The sequence below is a fragment of the Zalophus californianus genome, chromosome 8 (assembly GCF_009762305.2).
Source record: "Zalophus californianus isolate mZalCal1 chromosome 8, mZalCal1.pri.v2, whole genome shotgun sequence".
Classification (NCBI taxonomy): Eukaryota; Metazoa; Chordata; class Mammalia; order Carnivora; family Otariidae; genus Zalophus; species Zalophus californianus.
In genome coordinates this window covers 38,753,010-38,777,231 of record NC_045602.1, presented here as the reverse complement: position 1 = coordinate 38,777,231, position 24,222 = coordinate 38,753,010, and the positions used below count along the sequence as shown (strand labels likewise).

The window sequence follows — 24,222 nt, the reverse complement described above, 5'->3', positions numbered from 1 at the left end:
TCCAGCAAAAGTACATGTGATTCACTTTTGAATCAGTTCACTGATATAGTTTCAGATTCTACAGTGCAACTAACCTTTAAGAAACTTCCACTTGTTTTGGTATAGTATCAAAAAAGAATGACCCAATCATCTGAAAAGGCTTCTAAAATACATCTCCCTTTTCTAACTACATATATGTATGTGTCTGGATTTTCTTCTTCATATAGCTCAACCAAAACAACAATGCAACTCATCGAATGCAGAAGCAGATATGAAAACTGTTTTCTTCTATTAAACCAGAAATTAAAGAGATTTATAAAAATACAAAACAATGCCACCACTCTTCTCACTAAAATATTTTTAAACTAGAAAATATTCTTCATAAAAATATGTTTTTATGCTATCATCAATGGGTTCATTTTTTAAATGATTTAATAACAAGTCTTTAACATTTCCTTTTTAATTTCTAACAGGGTTTAAGTCTAGATAGACACAACCCATGGAAAAAGTTCTTTGGAACTCTCCACAATTTTTAAGAATATAAAGGGTCATGGGACAATACAGTTTGAGACCTGCTATAGTAGATGAGCAGTCTGAGTTTGTAATGGGGAGGTGCACCCACGATGGGGAGTTGGCCCCAGAGCAGGCAGAATGGAGTACAGTCAGACAAGCCTGGGTTCAATCCCAGCTTTATCATCTAGCTGGTCTATAATTTCAAGCAGATAACTTCTCAGAGCTTCAGTTTTCTCTTCTATAAAATGACACCAACACATCAACCTCAGGAAGATCTTTATGAGGCTTACACTGTGTGTAAAGTACATAAGGTGTGTATTACAACCCCGGAAACAGTGTTGTTTCAAGAAATGGTCTCAAGAACCTGGGGCAGCAGTAAAGTCTAGGAAATCTGTCATGTTATCTCAGATGGTCAATATCTTTACATTTTCTATTTTTTCCCATAAAATAGAAAATGAAAATCTAGATAATGCAAAGAGGCCTCAGATTCTTCTCCTGCAATGGAAGGTGGCCAGTGAGCTTGTCATTTATTGTGTAAGGGTGACACAATGAAACTTTGCGAATATCCTTGAGATTCAACATTTCACAAGTATTCTATCCAAAGGATCTAGAGTTTGCAGTGGGTGGGAAGGAGGGCACTTAAAACAAGAGAGCCCTAATAAACCACAGAAAATGGTATGGACTAGGGACAATGAGAAAGTTGAACTGTACTTAAAAAAACGGCTAACAGGGCACCTGGGTGGCTCAGTTGGTTAAGCGACTGCCTTCGGCTCAGGTCATGATCCTGGAGTCCCTGGATCGAGTCCCGCATCGGGCTCCCTGCTCGGCAGGGAGTCTGCTTCTCTCTCTGACCCTCCCCCCTCTCATGTGCTCTCTCCCTCAAATAAATAAGTAAAATCTTTAAAAAAAAAAAAACAGCTAACATAATTTAAACACACTCAATAGCACTCGGGATATTACAACTATTTGCATCTACTTTGTCATAACATGCAATTTATCTTTTGTTCATGTGTCTATTTTAGTTTGCAAACACACAGGCTTTGTACCACCACGACACAACATATTATTACCTCAGATGTAAACAGCTCACAATCTTCTGATTTTGCTGATCATCTTTTTATGTCTAGTTTAAAAAAATAAAGCAAAACATGCATACCCAAGCATAATCTCAGCAGAACACAAATCAATGAATGTTTAGCTTGAGTAGTAATTCTTTTGAATATTATACCTGATTCAAATTTATTAATGTAATTTACAATAAAATTGCTATTTATATTAATAATTCCAAAACAACAGAAGTTCAGAATTCTTGACAGATATATCAGCAAACTGTACCCTTTGATAAATAGTATGCACTGTGAAAGCTTAGTCAGGGCTTAGCCCACACAAATGTGGAGACTGGACAGTGCTGTTTCCCTAAGCACCGGCCTGGGTGCTTCAGGAAAGCATCCAGGCTGGGTTTATAGAAGAGCAGATAGGGCGCTGGTTGCATTATCCCCATCAGAAAATTCCATCACCACAAATCAGGTCATTCTTAAGCCCCTCATGTTAGGTTTTGTCTTTTTCAAATTTGATACCAGTTGGAAAGCTTTTTGTTTTATTTTGTTTTTAAGTAGGCTCTACACCTAGCGTGGGGCTTGAACTCATGATCCTGCGATTAAGATCTGAGCTGAGATCAAGAGTTGGGACACTTGACTGATTGAGCCACCCAGGCGCCCCTAGAAAGCTTTCTGAAAGGGAACAATTGATGATGAGCAAAAAAAAAAAAAAAAAAAGAGCACCCGGAGGGATTGTCCCAGAGGAACAGACTGGTTAGATAGAAGGCTGAGGGTATTCTGGAAAACAGAGGTGACAGCTTCCATGTCAGCAGTCAAACTCAAAAGAGGGCCTTACTTTAAATGACTTAAACTAGAGAATAAAGCTCTAGAATAGGACAGAAACTTCATCCATCAGGGTCAAGACAAAAGGCGAGAAAAATGAACTTCTCTCATTTAACCTGCCCCCAACCTCAGCAAAGTAGGCAGTGTCCTTACTTATTGATGAGGACACTAAAGCTCTGAGGAGCTAAGTTGCTGCCCAAGTCTTGGAGTCATGTGTCACAGGAGTTTTTAGAAGTACCATCTCTCTTTTTGTTTTTGCAAATTATCAAATTTGTCTAAAATTACACTCTAAGAAAATTTCATGCTTACAATTAGGATGTATGCTTGAGGGAAAATGCAGGGAATAATTTATGGGATTTTGCAGTATATATTTCAAACTATTAAGTTACTTATGTTTGTTTTTTTATTCCTAGGCACCTTGTGATAATAATAAGGGGGAAGAAATGATGATCATATTATAGCTCAGATAATGAGCTATATTGCATTGATACAGCAGATAGTATTCTCAGTTACTCATGTATATGATGAACTCATTTAATGTTCAAAACAATCCTAAGAAGTAGGTGACATTAGCCACTTGTTTTAAAGGAGGGGAACTGAGGAACAGAAAAGTTAAGCAGTTGCTGGAAGGGGACATAGTTCGTAAAAGGCAGACAGGCCGGGCGCCTGGGTGGCTCAGATGGTGAAGCATCTGCCTTCGGCTCAGGTCATGATCCCAGGGTTCTGGGATTGAGTCCCGCATCGGGCTCCCTGCTAGGTGGGGAGCCTGCTTCTCCCTCTGCCTCTGCCTCTCTCTCTCTGACTCTCATGAATAAATAAATAAAACATTAAAAAAAAAAAAAGGCAGACAGGCCTCACACCTAGGCCATTGGGCCCTGAGCCCCAGCACTATAAGCAAACACATACTACTAGTATCAGCAATTGCTCATTATAGCTGTTTCTAATCAATATTTAATAGAAAATTCTTACCTCTGGTTTGCTGAGGCTGGATGAAACCAAGGAACCGGATCCCACATCCAAATCCCACTGTTTTTTACCATGATTCTCAGGATCCAAGGCAGCAATTCGCCCATCTAAAGTGCTGATAATCACTAATGATCTATAAATTTAAAAATTAATAAGACAAAGTTAAAGAAGTATTTACGATATCGGGCACTTACTGCATACAATGGAAAGAAAATCAGGCCATCCCCAGACCTCTGTCTGCTGGGGGAGGGGGGCCAACCTCCTCACAAGACTTGCAGTCTTGCTATCTCTGTCTAAAGCCCACCAAGACCATTGCAATTTGCCTTTTATCTGTTTACATCACTTACGAAAAGGCCCAGACTCCTAGGTCACCCCCCATTCTCACACTGTAATCCCCACGTGGAATTCAACATTCCCAGTGCTGTCCCCTTCTTCCCTTCCCAAATCCCTGAAAGCCCTAACCCTGGAACAGTTTTCCCTGAATGTCTACTTGCCTTCTTGCTTGAGTAGAAGCCTGGCTCTTCCTGAGACCATCTCTTCTGAAGCAAAGAGAATTCTTTGCTCCAAAACCCTTAACCACTGGGCCCCGTAACAGGGTGGGGGTGCTCCTTGCACCTCATTGCCGTTTCCCGACTACTTTCTTTCTCTCCTCTTTAAAAATCCTCAGGATCAGATTGCTCCGCCCACTACCCCTCCTAGTAATTGTCTACTGACCCTGGGGTCACTAGCCTCACTGCTTGAGGATTTCAGCTCCTGGTTTAACTGTCACTATTAACACATTCTCTGGGTGTTCATTATCTGTTTACCCTGCCTCATCCACTGCCATGGTGAGATCCTAGCCCTTGGCATTACCAATCACCACAACTCTCCCGCCCCACTGAAATTTCAAGCATTCGAGCCCCTGCCACCAACCCCTTTCCGGCTCATTTCCTCTCCTTCCCTCACTCCCACTAATCTATGACCCCACCTGCGCATACAAGCCATTGATCCTGTCACTTTTACCCTAAGCTTCACCAACATTAGGCCCTCACTTTTTTCTTACTGAGTTTAAATCCCATAATCCTTCATTTGGAGTACTTCCTGGCCCCTCACACATCACACGTGCCTAGCAGAACTCCAACCCTGGTTAAATCCAATGCTCTGCATTTTCTCACTCTCACTTCTGTGCCGTTGAATGTGGCCAAAGAAAAACATAATCATGCTGACTGGACTCACTTTAATCATGACCACCAATGTGAAAAGGGCTATTAATGATGCTCCACCATCACGGCATACTTCCCTGGTCTATCTACTCACTCACTGGTCTAGGTTAAACTATGTTATTTCTTCTTTCTCCTCAACTTCCAGCACAAGCTCCTCCAAGCTCATTCATCTTGGGGATAATCAAAAGAAATCCCACCATCACGTCTCTCTTTATCACCACCTGGACCTGTGAATTCTACCTTCCTTCCTATTACTGCAGGTGAATTGTTCATGGTCCCATGCACTACCAACACTTCTGCTTAGACAACAGATCCCTCTCTGCCAGTCCTCACATTTCTCCTCTTGCTCTCACATCAATTATTCCCCCTCTACCAGAGCATTCCTCTCACCGTTCACACCTATTATTTCCCCCAACCTAAAAACCAAACCAGTGACACAAAATGAGCCATTCTCCCCTCTCTAAGCTTCCAATCCACTCTGTGCCTGCCTCTGGAACAAAACTCCTTGAAAGAGTTCTTATACATTCTGTCTCCAAATCCTTTCCCCTTCTTCTGTCTTGAACTATTTCTAATCAAGATGTTGCCTCTGCCACTTCACTTGAAAGGTTCTTGTTGGGGTCATCGATGACCTTCATATTGAAATATCCTATGGTCAGGTCCCAGTTCACTTGATCTTCTAGCAGCACCTGACCAGTGACATCTCCTGCCCTTCATGAGACACACTCTTCATGTGGCTTCCAGGACACTGTACTATCCTGATTTTTTTTTTCCTTAGTTGTAGGCTACTGTTTCTCAGTTTCATTTTCTGGTTCTTCCTCATCTCTTCTATCTCTCAAAGTGTTCTCTATCTACATATACTTTTTTTTGATGGTCTCATCCAGTCTCATAGCTTAAAATACCATCTATATGCTGGCAACTCTCAAATTTGTATCTCTCCCTGAACCCTGGACTTATATACCTAACTGCCTACTAGACTTATATGGTAGAATGATTTCTCCAATTCCTCAAACACATCATGATTTTCCCTCAGGGCTTTTGCAACTACTGTTCCTTCTGCCTGGAACATATCCTCCCAAATATGTAACAGGCCCTCAATAAATATTTCTTGAATGAAAGAATGTGTTATAGAGTTGTTCTGTGAATTTGTTAGGTATATTTGTCTGCTTCAAAGACCATGCAAATTCCAAGTACACATATTTATGTTCCACTTTGAGATTATAAAATACAACTTTTATCTTTTCAATTTCATTTGAAGTACAAGGCAATTTCACTTTGAAGTACACTTCAAAGTGAAGCTGTAAGTTGACCAAGACAAAGCAGTTCAATAAACTCATTTGAAACCTTTCAAAGAACTTAATTGTTTATCAAATGAATAAATTTATCAAGTGAATAAATACAATTGTTAATTTAGTTCCCGAACTATACACTAATTCTGATTTTGAATTTTTCAAATGGTAACTCTTAGTCTAATTTGTGAAAATAAAGATTTTTGACACATAACAAACTCTAGTAATTTTAGATAACTAACCAAAAGGAAAGGCACAACTCAATTCCCCTCCCCACACATTACCCTGCTTTCTAAAGAGATGTATCAGGAATTAGGGGAGAAGACAGATACTGTGAGGAAGAAAGTTATTTTATAATGAAGGGTATAAAAAATTCATACCTTAAATGTGCCAATTTACAAATAAAAGCAACAGAATCTAATTAAGTTAATGATTGAAGGTTCAGAGCCAAGTTAACTCTTTCCCAGTACCATTACAGAAATGTCTAATTATTCTGTTCGGTAATCATTAACCACAAATAAATGGCTAAATGAAAATTACTCTAATTGGAACAAAACTTAGTATAAGCAAGCAGTGTTAACCCATGAAAAATCAAGTAGACCCCTGCAACACTTGAGATACTATTTTCTGTTTTTAATTCAGAATGAACGTTGTTTTTCACCCTAGATGTTCCACTTATAAAAAAAAACAACCTGTAATTTTTTGAGTATGTAGGTATTTGGGCTAGAGGTATGCAGAGAATGGTAAAACTCTAGGTCTCATCTTCAAAACAAAGAAAAACCCAACAATAAAACATGCATATGTGTCTTATGTGTATATAAAAACACATTTTAATAAGTCACTTGGAGTTTAATGTTTAACTATTCTTTCACTGACAATTTATCATATAGGGTGCATTTAACTGAGTCAAGGATTCCATTTTTTTAAACACGATAGTTTCAGATTTTGTACGATATCTAGCGAGTAAGTGTAAATTTGAGTAATAATTAAAAGAAATACAAAGATGTGGGCAGGGACAATTAAGTATATTATTCTCTTAACTGCTTTTGATACTTAATGTAATCTGGTTCTTAGATTTGAATGGGGTACCCTTAATTATTTTAACCCTCTTAATGGGAATAACAGTAAATCCCCTACAACTCTGTCAGGCATTTAAAAAAACAAAACAAAACAAAACAAAACAAAACAACCCTTCACTTTCTCATCTGCTACAAGCTAGCCATAATATTCACTGTGGGCTCCTTCCCAAGCATGTTTCTGAAAGGAAGTACCCCTTCTGCTGTGGCTGAAATTGAGCAGCACTACAGGGCATAAAAGAGATGCTACAATTTAGACTATTATGTCTAATCACATTCTAAGAGAGAGATGCTCATGGACATACTATTGATTGAGAAAAGCATCAAGCAGATAGATAATGCTAAATGCAGGGATAAACAGAGGACAGCAATAAGTGTTTAGAACAAACACCAATCAGAGATGAAAAATGAATCCCCCCTCCCCAAATAGGGAGAATATAAGGCCATTTTATCTCCCCACAATCCATTCGCTCTATTTTCAGGTTTCTATGAACAAGATGAAAAGCCCTTTACTTATTCAAGAATTGAAGGGACTGCAGAGGCAGCATTTCCAGTGGAAAGAACTGGAGCATTTTTTTTTTCTTTTTAAGAACTGGAGCTCTGAAGTCAGATCTATGTTCACATCCCCATGACTCTGCACTTGTTCTGCTCACAGCTTCATTCCACTTGCTTTCTCACAGGTAAGACATGACTACTTCCCTGGGTCAGCATAACTCAAACTTGTCTGATCATAAAAATGATCTGGGGTGCTTGTTAAAAGCCAGTAAACATTCATGGGTCCCATCCCCAGACGGGGCTTGGGAGCTAGAGCTTGACAATACCCCAGTTGAGTCTTGCAATAAGACCAGCTTGGGCAATACTGACTTAGTTCAAAGGGCTGTTTCCTTAGAGTAAAAAAATAATCCATTACCTGGACGAAGAAGGCCTATTGGCCAACTCGGCCAATAAATTCTTTGGAAACTTCTATCTCTCACTTACACCTTGCTCTAGTTTACAAAGGCATTTGTTTGGATGATTCAACAGCAAGCGCTGTTCTCTTACCCATGACCCAATTCTTCGAAGCTGTTCTCAAGAAGGTTTTCAACAATCTCCTCCTGCCAGATCTATTGTCATCAAGTCTGTCCTGCAGCAGCGCTGAAAAAGTGGCCGGCTCCTTATTCTGGACCTTCTCCTTTCCCCAGCCTCTACAGGGCCATTTCCCTTCACCCCATAATTCCTCGTGCTCTCAATCTCCAGGAAGCAGGCCATGGAGTTCTGGCTTCAGCCAATGCCCACAGCTTTGACTTTACCTGTAACATGACAGCTCCCAAACCTAATCGGTGTTTACAGTCCACTGTCTCTCTCCTCGCTCTAGTTCTACATTTTCAGCAGGGCACACTTGTTACCCCCACAGTGTGTTAAGATAAATCTCCTCTCCCACATCCTTTTCCATCTACCCTGTCACTTAACATTTGCATCAGACAAGTCTATCTTCTCCTTCACGCTCTACATTTAGACAACAGTCAGCTACTACTGATTCTATTTCCGAAGATTTGAATCTTTTCCTTCTTCTTCATTACCACTGCCCTTGTCCTAGAACCAATTCTCACTTCTCATCAGAACACCTTCAAAAGCCTTTCTGACATATTTTCCTGCCTCAGGTCTCTGTCCCCTCTGCAGTTCCAACAGTTTTGTTTCTATAATAGAGATGTGATAAACTTCTGAAGCTTCCTGTGCTCACAGAATAAAGGCTACACTGCTTCGTATAGCACACAGAGCCTTTCATAATCAGGCATAATCCCCCACCCCACTGCCACACAAACACACATACACACACACACGTTTCTTAACTTTTCAACAAAGTTCCATTTAATTTATTCTTTATCTCACATCTTAAATTATTTCATTTGCCCCATAAACATTATTTCTAATGAACTCCCCCATTTTTAGAGGAAATATTTCATACCAATCAAAATACTGAAGATTTCTGAAAAGACATAGCTAAGATTACTATATTAAGTTTGATACAATTGTAGTTCAAAGTCAGGAAACTTGACTGTTTAATTAGCCTTCTCCTCACTGGATATCCAATTCCATTCAGTTCTTTAAAAATACTGACAATCTCATGGATCCCCATTTTTACCTTTGCAGATCCATAGATGTCCAGGAGCCCTGGCTTGGGAATCACTGCTCTGGGCTCTGCAGCCTAGACCCGCCTTGACACTTGACATTCAAGGACTCACTCACTTGATACTTCCATTGTCTTTACTCTCAAACTACTCCTATGTCACTCACTATCCATTCTAGTGTAGTTAATTCTTTAACACAATGATCTCCCTGTCAGACTTGGGGCTCAAGGGCTAGCTCAGCTGCCCATTTATCTACTCGTGAAATGCAATAAATGTTTGTTGAATGAAACACCTTAGTAGGGCAGACACTATGGTACATATAAAACAAAAACAAGACAGAAGCTGAGAAAGATGTGAAAATATGTGACTTGCCTCAGTCATGCACTAAGTAAGAGGTTTTGGACAGAAGCATGAATTTAGGTTTTTAAACTCAATCATTCTGTTAACGGTACGTTTTCATTAAGTAGCAACTACTATATTACTACAATATGCAGCTTTTATTCATTCCAGAAATCTCATCAAGATGCCATTTATCCTGTTACTGCTCTGATTTGCCCTCAACTGAGCAGAAATAACCTTATGCCAATGAAGATCCTATTTTAAAAAACTGTTTGCTCTCACTTAAGTCACCCAGAATACCTGCCTATTTACAATTAAGTTTATCAGAGTCTGAGAAGTAGATGCTGAATTCTTTCATACAATAATTCTTTTTTTTATTTTACAAGAGTTTTATTGATATCTAATTGATATTTAATAAACTGCACATATTTAGAGTGCACAATTTGATACGTTTTGACATATATATGTATGCCAATGAAACCATCACCACAATCAGTATACCCATCACCACAAAAATTTCCCTATACCCCTTTGTAATCACTCCTACCTACCCTGGCCCTCCTGCCCCTAGCAACCACTGCTATGCTTTCTGTCACTATAGATTAGCTTGAACTTTTTCTCTTTTTAAGTAAATTAATAAACTTTATTTTTAGAGCAGTTTTATACACAAAAATTGTGCAGAAAATTCAGTTTCCATCTACCTCTTCTACTCCACACCCCCATTCTCCCCTATTATTAACATTTTACATTAGTGTAGCACATTTGTTACAACTGATGAACTGATATTGATAACATTATTATTAACTAAAACCCTAGTTTACATTAGGGTTCATTCTTTGTGTTGTGTAGTTCTCTTGGTTTTGACAAATGTGTAACGTCATCTACCATTACAGTATCATACAGAATGGTTTCACTGCCCTAAGAATCCTCTGTTCTCTACCTATTCATCCCTCCCTTCCTCTCCCCAGTGTTTGGCAACTACTGATCTTTTTACTGTTCTCTCTACAGTTTTGCTTTTTTTGTGTTTGTCATAGAGTTGGCATCATACATTCTGTAGACTGGCTTTTTTTACTTGGCAGTGTGAATTTAAGTTACTCCATGACCTTCTGTGGCTTGATTAGCTTTCACTTTCTAGACCTTTATATGAATGGAGTAATGCAGTATGTAGTCTTTTTTCATACAATAATTCTAAAGGAGGCTTACTACTTGTAGAAATTTCCGATGTGAAAGAGAAGCAGGTGACAGGGAACACTGTATTGAGTAAATAGTTTCTACATTAACAACTGCTTATTTTTAAATTGCACATTTTCTTTCTTTGGGGGAAGGGGGGGAGAGGAAAAAACTACAAAATTAAAAATGTGATTTGGTTAAATCCGCCTTTTTTTTTTTTAAGATTATTTATTTATTTATTTGATAGAGAGAGACACAGCGAGAGAGGGAACACAAGCAGGGGGGAGTGGGAGAGGGAGAAGCAGGCTTCCTGCCGAGCAGGGAGCCCGGATGCGGGGCTCGATCCCAGAACCCTGGGATCATGACCTGAGCTGAAGGCAGACGCCTAATGACTGAGCCACCCAGGCGCCCCTTAAATCTGCTTTTTGATGTAGCCAAGAATCCTCCACCTAAACACATGCTCTTATTCAAGAAAGCATATGTTCTTGTTAAAAAACAAACTAGTACTAATTGGACTATACTTCTTAGTCCTCACCTACTAAGTAAATCTTCAAATCAAACTTCCTTTATTTAAACACATCACAAGACTAGCCCTGCCCCAAATCAAAACAAACATGTCAAAAATTACCAATTATATTTTATAACTTTGACATATCAGCTACACCTTAAAGAAATACCATTTACGTTTTCAATGTTATAGACATAAGTGACATATATCCTTTATCAGATTAAAACATTTTTGGACACACTTTTTCTACTTTGTTCTAGGAAACATTTTTAATCAAAATGGTCATTTACAAACAGAACAGGGTGAAAAAATAAAAAATAAAATTAATTTCCCCCCTCACATTTAGTTCTGTAACTTACAAGTTCTCCTCTTTGTATTTTAAAATATTTTGTAGTAAAAATGTTCAGGAACTTCTCTTACAAACAGAGGAAAAAATCAGATGGAGTTCTCAGGCAGTATTTAGGAAATGAGGAGGCATGTTGGAGCTACGGCTCACAGCAGCTGATGAAGACCCAGTCCCTTTCTGCAAAATGCCTAGGTGTGTAAAGGCTTCGGAGTTCAAATAAAGAACAGTTTCCTCAATTCTCTCACATATCATATCTAGAGCCCAGGTGTCAATTAAACTAAAAAAGACAATCGTAGACAGGAAGGATAATTCATTACTTGCTTAAAGTATGTTTATTTTGGCTTACAACTTGCCTTGAAAGTTATGCATAAATTCTTCTTTAAATATGATTTCTAGTTAACTTTAAAAGTCTGGTGTCAGAAAAGTGAGCAGTGTTGGGACCAGATGACTGAGTTCCCTTTCAACACTGTATGTGGAGATTCTATTATTCAATAGGTATATTAACGGGAAAAAAAAAGCTTAATTATGAATCTGAAAATCTGAGGATGACCAGATTCTGTACCACGATCCACATCCAATCAGTCTGTGAAAGGATAGACAGGAGAGAGAAATAAAAAATGAAATCATCTCACATTTGCAAAATATTTTCATGTTATCTCATTAAATACAAAGAATTCAGTTTACAGATGACAAATTAAAGAAGCACCACAGATTAACATCAAATTTAGTAATACTGTTGTTAGCGGGGAATCAGAGGCAGGGGAGGAAGGCAGAAATATGCTACAAATTAGTGTGACAGTTAAGATAAAATTAGTTCTTTACAACTCTTGAGGTCATTAGAGGCTGTCACTATGAAGATGCCCATCCCATCCCCAAAATCCCAAGTAACACTTAGCAATTTGCCCGTTTGCGTTGGGAGTCAGGAAACTGGTAACTCATAACTATGCCAATGTGCACAAAATCTAGCAGTGAGGCGAGATTGCAACTCTCTTCCCAGCTTTCCTTAGCGAGCATCCCATTTAAATTTCAACTAAATGTAATGTTTAACAGAAGCACTAACAAGGCTGCTATCAGAAAAACAAGTTTATTTCAGCTACTTTTTAAAGAAAAAACGTTTATTCACTCATTCACGTGTTTTTGAGATGTAGAGTAAGCAGTTAGGAAAAAACCAATGAAAACTCCATCAAGGGAAGAAAAATGAACCAGAGTCTCATATTGCTTCCTGGGCATCAAAAGACAACATGCAAAAATAGCGACCTTAATTTCCCATCTCCCTCTTTTTTAACACAGTTGTGCAAGTACCATAGCTCTTCATAGCTGTTTGTGATAAACGCTTGGTTAATTCAAATCTGTTCCCCTAATCTCCTTTAAACAAACAGGATATTGGTCTGTTATTATGGAACACTGATATTCTCTGGTTTTTCACTTTTTTAAAGAGCACTTAGGAAGAAGTTTTATAAACTTTGCATATTGATCTTCTGTTGACTCAATCAATTTACTTATCCAAGGCGTCCCAAACTTTCCACACTATCTCAAGCTACCAGGCACACCCCTAAACACGGGTCTATCTCTTCCTAGAGAATTCTGTTAGCCAAAGATCACTTACTCTCTGCCAGGCCCAACTCTTCTATTTTCACTCTCCTTGTTTCTGAGAAGGAAGTGGTCCTTCTGTTTGCCAAGGAGATCCTCTCCAACTACCTCCACTCCCTCCTCTATTCCTTTATTTTTCAACCTGTTTATACAGGCTCCTTCCTCTGAATGTATAAACTTGCCTGCTGTCAGGTGTCAGTCAGGCCAAACAGTGCTGGAAGGAGGGAGTGGGGCTTTAAAAGGATGAATCCTTACCATCTTGCAATCTGAGCACTCTCTGCTGCTTGACTTAAATTCTTTACGTGTGCTCACCAACAAATCCCTCCTCATTGTTCTCAGCCCTCACCCTATACCTCCATCCCAGACAGCTGGATTTCTGTCTCCTATGCTGGCTCATCTTCTCTAAAATATAAGGCATTTGTTGAGGTCTTCTTCTGAGCCTCCTCTTTCTCACACCTTCACCTCTTTATCCTGAACTCACTCCAACTACAATCATTTCTACCTGCCTCCGAAATCTCTCCCTCTGGATGGCCTGGCTGCACCTCCAAGTCACCATGTCCAACAACAAGCCCTTTACCTTTTCTTCCCTGCTCTCCTCAATTTCCCCACTTTCCCATGTGTGTTTCCATCTTCTGACCATCCCATCTCAATCTGTGGACAGGGGTACCAGAGGAGGAGGAATCAGTTCATTTGCCAGGAACCAAGATTCTGCCTCAAAGCTCTCAAATCTCTTCCCTCTGTTCTATACCCACTTAACAACAAACTGTAATCAGACCTGGCATTCAAGATACCCTATACAACACTTCTCAAACAATAACTCTCAAACTGTCACATGCACAGGAATCATCTGGTAATCCTGTCAAAATGCATATACTCTGGGGCGCCTGGGTGGCTCAGTCGTTAAGCGTCTGCCTTTGGCTCAGGTCATGATCCCAGGGTCCTGGGATCGAGCCCCACATCGGGCGCCCTGCTCCGCGGGAAGCCTGCTTCTCCCTCTCACACTCCCCCTGCTTGTGTTCCTGCTCTTGCTCTCTGTCAAATAAATAAATAAAGTCTTTAAAAAAAATGCATATACTCCTTCAGTGGATCTGGGTGGTGCCAGATTCTGATTTCTAACATGTCCCAGGTGATGACGATGGTACTAGTGTTAGACTCAACATATACAATCTGGTCCCAACCTATCGTTCTAGCCTCATCTTCCACAATTCCCTGCCCAGCACACATGTGCATGTCTGCATCTCCCTCATACACACAGACAGACAGACACACACACACAGGTATACAAACAAAAATGTTCCCTAAACATACTTTCCAGCTTCTGTGCCTCTTGCTGTTTTCTCCAGTCCAGTGTCTGCTCATCATGATCCTACTCACATTTCACAAACCAACTCATTCGGCCACAGCCTTCTCTTATCTTTTTACCGACTTCACCCCCATACCCCCAACCACTGAACACCATAAAAACCTTGGGACAGTCAGGGCACTTCATGTGCACTGCTTCTCTGTAATGTCATTATGGGTCTCTTCATTCAATCCTCACTGCTAGGCAACACCCTCCTCCTGGAAGACAGGGACTAGCTGCCTAACCTTTGTTAACCCCAGGGCATCCTGTGGGTTGTAAGTGCCAATAAATACCTGCGGTGGTGGATCTGTACTCTAAGAAAAATGAAACATCTCACTTTACTTCAAGTAACACTTTGAGCAGGTGCTTCAGAAACTTAAGATAAGCAAAAACACTCTTCCAGGAAAATTAATCCATCAGCAAAATCTATGAAAATATTGTCAAACATGTGCTAAAGGGAAAAAAATCTATATATAAACATTCATACAGTGCCTAGAAAATTTTAGTACTTATCCAGTTTTAGTAGTCTGCAAGTATATAGATCAAGGTTCTGATATTTAACTGAAAATTAAATCTAACTAGTTAGGATCTAGTAATTGCTACATTATAAACTTACAATACTTTCTAATCCAGATTCTAGCCCTCTCTGGTTTAATTTGCCTAATGCTCGGGACATTACTTTCTCCCCAGTTGTGCTGAGATCAGCTGCCTGCAAAATACTTTACCACTAAAATACCTTACATTTGTGTCCGGGTTTTGAAAAGTGTTTAAAAACCTGTACCTTGCAGTAACATTTTTAAGGAGGCTAAGCAAATCAACCAAGACAACCCTATTTTAAATGTTTACCTATCTTAAGCCCTCTAAATATCAAAGAACTGCCAAAATGCAAGACCTACCCACAGCTCTTAAACTTTAGTGTGTTCAAGACCTGCCTGGAGTGCTTGTTAAACTTGCAGATTCCAGGTTCTTGCCCCAAGAAAGTCTGATTCAGTACAACTGGGGTAGGGCCTAAAAACTGTACAGTTAACCAGCATCCCCAGGTGATTCTGATGCAGATGTTCTGCAGATCTCAGTTCGAGAAATATTGACCTCACCTCTGGTGCAGGGGCCACTGCAGGGTTGTGTTGAAAGGGAAATGTAGAAATGTCATTGTAAAGTTCTTTTCCCAAACAGCTGTCAACCCAGCAGGGATACGGGATGACTCATGGAAGAAAAAGGGGAGGGAGTACTTGCAGCGCGAATAAAGTTCGAAAACAAAAAAAGAGGGAAAGTGACGTTTCTTTCCCACCTTTGCGCTCCATTCTCTGAGCATCCCCCAGACACCTTCGAAGATGCTGCTTTTGCCTGCGAGCAAGGACCGGAGAAAAGGCCCGTCGCTGGCCCGGGGGAGGGGAGCACGGCCCCGCGCTCGCTCCCGGGTCACCAGTTGTCCATCCTCTGAGAGAGACCACAGCCGAGGGGGAACCCCGGACCCCCGATCGTCCGCGGCACACGTGCCGTAAACAAGTGGCCTCCGGCGTCGCCCGCCCCGGCGCTCAGCCTGCGCCCCTCACCTGCCGCGCGGCCGTAGTTCGGCCTCGTCGTCGGGTTCCGGGTCCCGCGGCTCCTGCTCCGTAGCGGCCGCCGGCACAGCTTCGGCGTCCTCCACCGTCACTTCGGCCGTAACCACGGCCCCTGCCGCCGGCACCCGCGCTGCAGAAGTGGGAGCGGCCGCTGCGCCCAGGCCGAACGCCGCCTCCGCCTTCGGCGCGGGGAGGTCCGGGGCGCGCCCCGCGGCCACCGTGCCCGGAGCCAGTCCCAGCAGCAGCAGCAGCAGCAGCAGCGCCCGTGCGAGCCGCCCCGGGCGGGTGGCGCGCTCCATCAGCGTCCTGCCCCGCGTGCGGGCATGGAGGTGTAGACGCCGACGCCTGCCTCTCCCGCTGCTGGAAGCGCCCGACCAGGACGAGGACGCGCTAGGCACCCAGCCGCCGCCCCGACGGTCTGGACAGCCGAGCGGAGCACCACCGGCCACGTCTTAGCCCGGCCTCCGCCACCGCCACCTCAGTGACAGCCTCCCTCAGTCATCGCCCATTGAACAAACTTTCCGCGCGTCTCCCCCCTGATTGGCTGCGCCACCGTCACTCAGGAGACCCAGGCTGGTCCTCTTGGAGAAGGTGGGCTTTCGGATGTCAACATCACGCCTGCCAATCAAATCATAGTGCCCTCTCCCGAGGCCCGGCCCTCTTCCGGACGCGGTTACCAATGAAAATCGCTTCTCCCCGCAATCCTCTCACCTGATTGGTAGGCGCCGCAGTACCGGAATACATTTTCCCGGAGCAGATTGGCCATCGCTGCGATTGCCCTCGCCCCTCAAAAAAAAAATGAGGCGCTAGAGAAGAGTTGGAAGATCATTGGTAGAAGTGGATGCCCCTCCAAAGGTCTGAGGTAACTTCTTCTTGATTGGTTGGAAGCGGCACTTAATACGTGGCCGATTCTGACTGTGGAAGTGGAAGGTCCCAAGTGAAAGCAAGAGTGCGAGGCGAGTCCCTGGTGGCGGGGAGGCGGCCGACCTTAAAGGAGCTGCCACTGTGGTTCTTCTAAAGCCTGCTGTCTTTGGAAAGGCAAAAGCGAAGCAGGAAAAATAAGTGACGGTACAGGAGGTGTGGTCCCCCGAAGTGGAAGGGACAGGGCGGGCTCAGGAGAGTATCCTGCTTGTGGCCACGCTGGTATTGAAATTACAGCCGCTAGAGATGCCGGTGACCTCCAGAGGATCCAGTCTACCTGACACGCCCCCTTCCTCGTTATAAAGGAGAAGGAGCCCAGGCCCAGTGCATTGCCCTCACTTGTCTAAAGTCACACACCTAGCCCTTACGGCTCCCTGACTTTATCCAAGCCTTCCGACCATGGTCTGGCATGCTTTGTACCTCACTATAGGGCTATGATGAAAAAAAGATAAAACTGCAAAAGGCCAAACTGCAGAAAATTTGAATGTTCAACTAAATGAACTTTTCATACAACAGTTAAAGAGACCCTGAAAATTTTTGAGCAGATGAATGAAATGGTAAAATGCGTCCATCGGCAGTGTATTCAAAAGAATAACACCAGAGATGAGGAAGCTAGCTGGGAGGCTATTGCCTCATCAAAACTGAAGATTTTTTTCTAATTTCCCTCCAAAAGCAAAACAAACAAAAAGCCCCACTTCTTCCTCCACCTGCTGACCACATTTTCCTGCTCTTCAGTACAGCAAAACTCTCCAGTGTTCTAAACTCCTTGTCTTCAATTCCTCTTCTCTCCCTCTCAAACACACTACAGTCGGGCTTTCAAGCTCACAGTTCCACCAAAACTGCTCTCACTGAGGCCACTGTTGCTAAAAAGACAATTGTGTCTTCATCTTATCAGCTATATTTAACCCAGTAACTCAGTCTTCCCTGCCAAAATACTTTTCACTGGTTTTCCTGCCCCATAGGCCAGGTCATAACCCTCATTGGGCATCATTTTAACTGAATCACCTTAAAGGCCTTATCTCCAAATACAGTTACATTCAGAGGTACTCAGGGGGTAAGGACTTCATAGGAATTTGGAAATGGGGGAGGGTACACAATTCAGCCCCTAACATCCAGATATCTTCACTTCTTTCAAGGCTCTGTTACCTTCCCAGTGAAGCCTCTCCTGACCCCCTTTTTAAAATTGAAACATCTCCCACAGATCACTTCCTAAACTCCTCCCCTGCTTTATTTCTCTCCTTAGACTTTAAAATACTGTAATACATGTATCTGTTTTGTTTATTGTCTGTCTCCTTCTACTCCTATATAAGTTCTAATGAGGATTTGCTCATTGATATATTCCTAAATAGAGCCTAAAACAAAGCAAGGTGTTTAGTATTTGATAAATATTTGTTGAATGAATGAATGAATTCATTCAACAGGACAGAATGGAAAGAGACAAATGGAAAGGGAGATTGTAGTTGCTGTAGATCCAAGGGGTTGATTAAGGAAGCAAGATCCCAGAGTATCGGGGAAAGCAGAGGCATGCCGTCCATGTTGAAAGTTGAAGTACTCCTAAAGAATAACTTACTTTGAAAGTAAAAATAGGTGAGAGAGTTCAAACTAGCTGATCATGATTTACTCAATAAAACAAAAAATAAGATTTCCTGCCAAAGTGATATTTAGTAGATAATATAAGAAAGGTGTAAAAAAAATTAACAGGAGCTGAAAAATGATTGTTGACTATTTGTAATGGCCCATTTGAAATTAGCTAGTGTGTATAGGTTAGTGAACCTAGTCTTCATGTTTTTTTAACTTTTTCAAAAAATGATCATGGCATGAACTGTAATCTGAGCTAATGAATTAGGAGTCTGCTTGCCACCTGCAATTGATGTGGAAGTTTTGTTTATTCATTTATTCATTACCATTTAGCAAGTACCATGGGAATACGGTTGTGAACAAAACAGGCATCGTCCCTGCCCTTCTGAAGCTTAACGTTTTTCTAGTTAAGGAGACCGACACTACTTCATTTATTTTTTTTAAGATTTTTTATTTATTAATTTGAGAGAGAGAGAGAATGAGAGATAGAGAGCACGAGAGGGAAGAGGGTCAGAGGGAGAAGCAGACTCCCTGATGCGGGACTCCATCCGGGGACTCCAGGATCATGACCTGAGCCGAAGGCAGTCGCTTAACCAACTTAGCCACCCAGGCGCCCCCGACACTACTTTAATAATCACACATATACTTATATTATGAAAACAAAGTAAATGCCATGAGGAAAAGGCACAGACAGAAGAGTGCAGTGGTGGAAAATGCCAATAAGGACAGTCACGGTATATATTCAGAAAAAAACATGTGAATATTTCCATTTTGGAAAAAGAAGAGTCATAATCATGAGTCAGGGTCAGCTGACTGGGAAAATAACTTGAAGGGGGGAAGAGAGAAACTGCCAGTTTGTGGACAGCATGGAGAGTCATGGTAGCTGCATGGGAACCCTGGACTATGAGTGTGAGTTCCTCAGGGAAGTGTAAGAGTAGCTGGAACCAGGCAGGATAGCTGATCAATGAACCTGAACCAGGAAAAGAAGCTGATGCTTAGGTATCTGAGCCAGGGTTGCCAAGTTTAGAATTCAAATTCTAAAACTGAGCATGGTCTAGAAGGTGAGCAAAAGAGATCAGTGATTTCAAATCATAGGCTCAGTCTATTAGCAGAGAAAGTCTGTACCTGGTGCTGCCTAAATTTGCCCTCTGTCAAGAGCTTTCCTCAAAGCCCCAGTAAGGGACTTCTGCTTACCTTTCACAGGCCAAGAGCATGTCAAATAGTCATCCAGAGCTAAAAAGGAAGCATACTGCCACTCTGAACAAAACTAGGGTTCTGCTGGTGAGAATGAAGGAGAGAATTTGTAATCCACACTATTGCAGTTTAACACGTGTACCTATAGAAAGTGCCTGCTTGGATAAGTTTCAACAGATGTATACACCAGCCAAGGTTAGCAGGACATTCCCACCATGCCTGAGAGCCTCCTTGTATCTCCTCATAGGTCCTTCTTGCACCCCAGGACCCGGGTAATCACTGATCTGTCTTCTGTCATGATACATTTTCTAGAATTTTTAATGTAATTGTACAGTATATACTCTTCGTGTCTGGTTTCTTTCACTCATATAATGTTTTAAAATTCATCCATGTTCTTACATGTAGCAACACTTTCTTCATTTTTATTGCTGAGTCGAATTCCATTGCCTGTTGGTATACATTGGGATATTTCCAATTTGGGGCTACTGAAGATAAACCTGCTACGAACCTGCATATGCAAGTCTCTATGTAAGTGTAGATTTTTATTTCTCTTGTGTAAATCCCTAGAAGTGGAATTATTGGCTCATGTGGTTGATGTATGTTAAATTTATATGAATCTGCCAAACAGTATTTGTGCTCTGCCTAGATCAGTCAGTCCCCATGTGAAGGGTGTGAGAGTATAAATTTCTGTTGTTTTAAGCCATTGCATTTGGGGACGGTTTCTTACATGGCATTACTATGGCAATAGTCAACTGATACAGCACTGTATATTTCACTGTGTGGCAAACTCTGTTGGGTGCCCACCCATATAAATTCTTCCCTTTGTAAATGCTTTGACTTGCAATTTCACTAAAAAAGATGTAAATGTCCAATAAGCCAAACCATGTTCCAAAGTGGTTTCATTTTACACCCCTACCAGTGTTCTGGTAGAACATATGAGAGTTCTAGTTGTTTCATATCCTCAACAACATTTGATATTGTTAGTCTTTTAATTTTTGTTTTTCTAGTGAGTATGCAGTGGTATTTCTTTGTGGTTTTGGTTTGCATTTCATGATGACTAATGATTTTGAGATTCCTTTGATGTGCTTGTGTAACATTTATACATATACGGAACTCATACCCTTCACCTGGGGGGTTGGTCTAGCAAGAACATGTCTTTTTTTTTTTTTTTTTTTGAGAGAGAGGAAGGGCAAAGGGAGAGAGAATCTTTTTTTAAGATTTTATTTATTTATTTATTTATTCATTCATTCATTCATTCATTCATTTAGAGAGAGAGCAAGAAGGAGGAGGGGCAGAGAAAGAGGGTGAGAGAGTCTCAAGCAGGCTGTACACTCAGCACAGAGCCTGACGTGGGGCTCAATCCCATGATCCTGAGATCAGGACCTGAGCCAAAAGCAAGAATTGGACACTTAACCAACTGAGCCACCCAGGAACCCACAGAACACATCTTTCTTAAGGCAATGGCAGAAACAGAAGAAAGATAAGTGGAAATTTACAGGGCCTATTAAAACCTGGAGTCAGAACGGCAGCGCTGTCACTTCCAATCATATTCCATTGGCTAAGTGAGCGTATGACCAGGCCCAACATCAACGAAGCAGGAAAATGTGCCTTGCCACTAGTGAGAGAAACTGCTAAGTCACATGACGAAGGACGTGGGCATAGGATTTCAGAGAGCAAAAATCCAATCTAGCACAAGTGCTATGAGAGGAATCAATTATATCTGTGCCTGAGTCTAGCATGAACAATTTGCCTCAAAGCAGTACACACAATGAGATCGCTCCATGTCTATTAGAACAGCTCTTTGGAAAAAAAAGGAACAAGTGCTATTGAGGATGTGGAGCAGTTGGAACTCTCATACGTTGTTGGTCCGAATGCAAAATGGTAAAACTCTTTTGGAAACACTTTGGCCACTTTTTAGACAATTAGACGTACATTCACCATATGACCTCACGATCCCATTCCTAGGGTTTTACCCAAGAGAAATGAAAACATATGTTTCCACAAAGACCTATATATGAATGTTTATAGCAGCTTTTCTCTTAATTGCCCAAACTGGAAACACTGATGTCTATCAACCAGTGAATGAATAAACAAATGGATGTATAGCCACGTGATGGAATACTGATTAGTGATAAAGAAGAGCACCACACATACATATTTCAAATCCCTGCTTTTATATGTCTGCTAACATCCCTGTGGCCAAAGTATGCCCCACAACCAAGTCCAAAGTGAAAGGGCAGGGAAGCGGAGCCGTCACAGCAAGAGGCCATGGCTATAGTGGGGATGTGTATTGCTACCACAGGGGAGAGATTTGTGACCAGACTTTAGTCCACCACACCCATGATGAATATTTGTTCCCTTATCTGAGTGACTGAGTCTAAAGAAATGCCTTGAGGCTTCACCAGGGTAGTAACTGATAATTATCAACTTCTGAATTTACACAGTTGGGTGTCGTCCTGGACAGATATAGATGATCCTTTCTGGTCCCCGTGGAGATCTCTCTAACAGTGAGATCTGCAGGCATGTATGCATAAATGCATGAACAAATCCCTACGTATATACCCACACATGTGCTATGTGTGTGTGTGTGTGTATGTGTCCAGTTATATGTGGTCTTCCTCCAAAAGAGGTTGAGTCTCAGAGATCTTCAGAGGCTAAACTCTTAAGTAGAAAAAGGATTTTTCCTAACTGCTCTATAAATTGCAAAGAATCCTATTTCATAATGATATCAAGATTTACATTATCAGTGCCTTTTCTTCAATTTTACCTTTTCATGATCAAACCCCTGTGGGCTGCCAAGAACAGGAAAGCAGTGAGCATTCCCTTAAATGCATGAAGACCCTTGCACTGGAAAATTCTTACTCAAGGGCTTCATTGCTTTTATCTTCTATCTGAAGGAAAGGGCGGGGGTAGTTTTATATGTAATTCTTCCAATTTAAGGCAAAATAGAGACTTTTAATCAGCACTAATTTTGGAATGCCAAGTAACTTGCTGTGTGCTCTGGGACAATCTGCTTCTTCCTGAATCTCACAGTGTCTGCTGTGGTCATTTGTCCCAGGCACCCTTCTGTCACTTGCACCAGGGACTTTCTTGGGTCACTTACACCAGGGACTCTCTTTGGTCACTTCGCTCTATTTTTCTATAAGGTTATGCCTCTTTTTTCTATAGAGAATATTTATACAAATTTACATATAAAAAAAATTCCTGGGACACCTGGGTAGCTCAGTCGGTTAAATGTCTGCCTTTGGCTCAGGTCACGATCCCAGGATTCTGGGATCAAGCCCCGCGTTGGGCTTCCTGCTGAATGGGGTGCCTGCTTCTACCTCTCCCTCTGCCACTCCCCCGGCTTGTGCTCTCTCTCTGTCTCTCTCTCAAATAAATAAAAAATCTTAAAAAAAATCTAAGCAGTCAGGTAGCAATGAGTAAACACAAATACAAAGTATCACTTTATATCACTAATCATAGATGAAATCATTTCTCTCCTAGGGCCACCAATATATTCTTTATGGTCAGCAAGTACAGAATAAAATATTTTTAATTTTGTGTTTTTATTTGGATGATAATTTTTTTAAGATTTATTTTATTTCTTTTAGAGGGGGGGAGGGACAGAGGGAGACAGGCAGTCTCACGACCCTGAGATCATGACCTAAGCTGAAACCAAAAGTTGTATGCTTAACTGACCATGCCACCCAGGTGCCCCTGGATGATAATTTCTTTAATAAAAATTAAATATAATTATTGGCTCATCTGGCTAAACCTCTTCGACATTCAGGCTTAAGCTTGCATTTGTGTTTATTGAATTGGCACCAAGTAATACTATTTTGATTTTCATAAGCAACAGAGAAAAAATAAGCTGCATATTTATATATGAAAGATTCATTCCTGTCAAAAAACAAAAGACAGGGGCGCCTGGGTGGCTCAGATGGTTAAGTGTCTGCCTTCGGCTCAGGTCATGATCCCAGGGTTCTGGGATCGAGTCCCACATCGGGCTCCCTGCTTCTTGGGAGCCTGCTTCTCCCTCTGCCTCTCTCTCTCTCTCTGTCTCTCATGAATAAATACATAAAATCTTAAAAAAAAAAACAAAAGACACGGTGTCCTCTGAGAGTAAGTGTTCTACATGGTTCTAATAAAGAAAAGTGGTGGGAGAATCAAATCCTCACGCCACACAAAGTTTTATAAGGGGCCAGACTGAAGACTGTATCTTAGCTGTCGGTATTTGAACAACTGCTTCCAGCTCTGATGTAAGAGCTGGTTTTAGACCAAATCTCTCACTGAGAATGACGGTAAATTAGATTTTTTTTTAAAAACAAAACTTTGAAGGTATCAGAGAGCAACCAAGGCATCTAGGATTCATAGGGCTAAGAATAAGAAAGAAAGAAAATATAATGAGATCAGGGTAACGTTCTGCATCATTCCCTGCCTAAGACATTTGCTGAATTATAAGCAAAAAAGTGCAGGGACTAGAACCCAAGCAGAGAGATGCCTCTCAGGGAGCTTTGAGGAGTCTCAGGGCTACCTGAACAAAATGAGGAGTTCAAGGCTAGAAAGAGAGCCAGGATTGGAAGGGCTCCCATCCCAGAGAAAAGAGAATTATTGAAAAGTGAGCTGATATTCCAACTCCTTTTCCCACCAAGGCATTTGCTGATTCCTTAGCCATGCACC

General features: G+C 41.4%; 1 protein-coding gene across 5 annotated transcripts in view; it reads right to left on the bottom strand.

Annotated features, from left to right (window-relative positions):
• Positions 1-16,616, bottom strand: part of EIF2AK3 (eukaryotic translation initiation factor 2 alpha kinase 3) — a 69,293-nt gene extending 52,677 nt beyond the window's left edge. For 3 of the 5 annotated variants that reach the window (XM_027622850.2, XM_027622851.2, XM_027622852.1), the window contains exons 1-2: positions 15,859-16,616; positions 3,342-3,471 (exon numbers count right to left, since the gene is read on the bottom strand). In XM_027622850.2, the coding sequence (XP_027478651.1) occupies positions 3,342-3,471; positions 15,859-16,166 (438 nt within the window). In that variant the 5' untranslated portion in view covers positions 16,167-16,616. Of the gene's footprint in view, positions 1-3,341; positions 3,472-15,399; positions 15,420-15,593; positions 15,782-15,858 lie in introns of those variants that run through there. The other 2 variants (XM_027622855.2, XM_027622853.2) reach the window with 2 other exon arrangements.
• Positions 16,617-24,222: the final 7,606 nt, after the last annotated feature.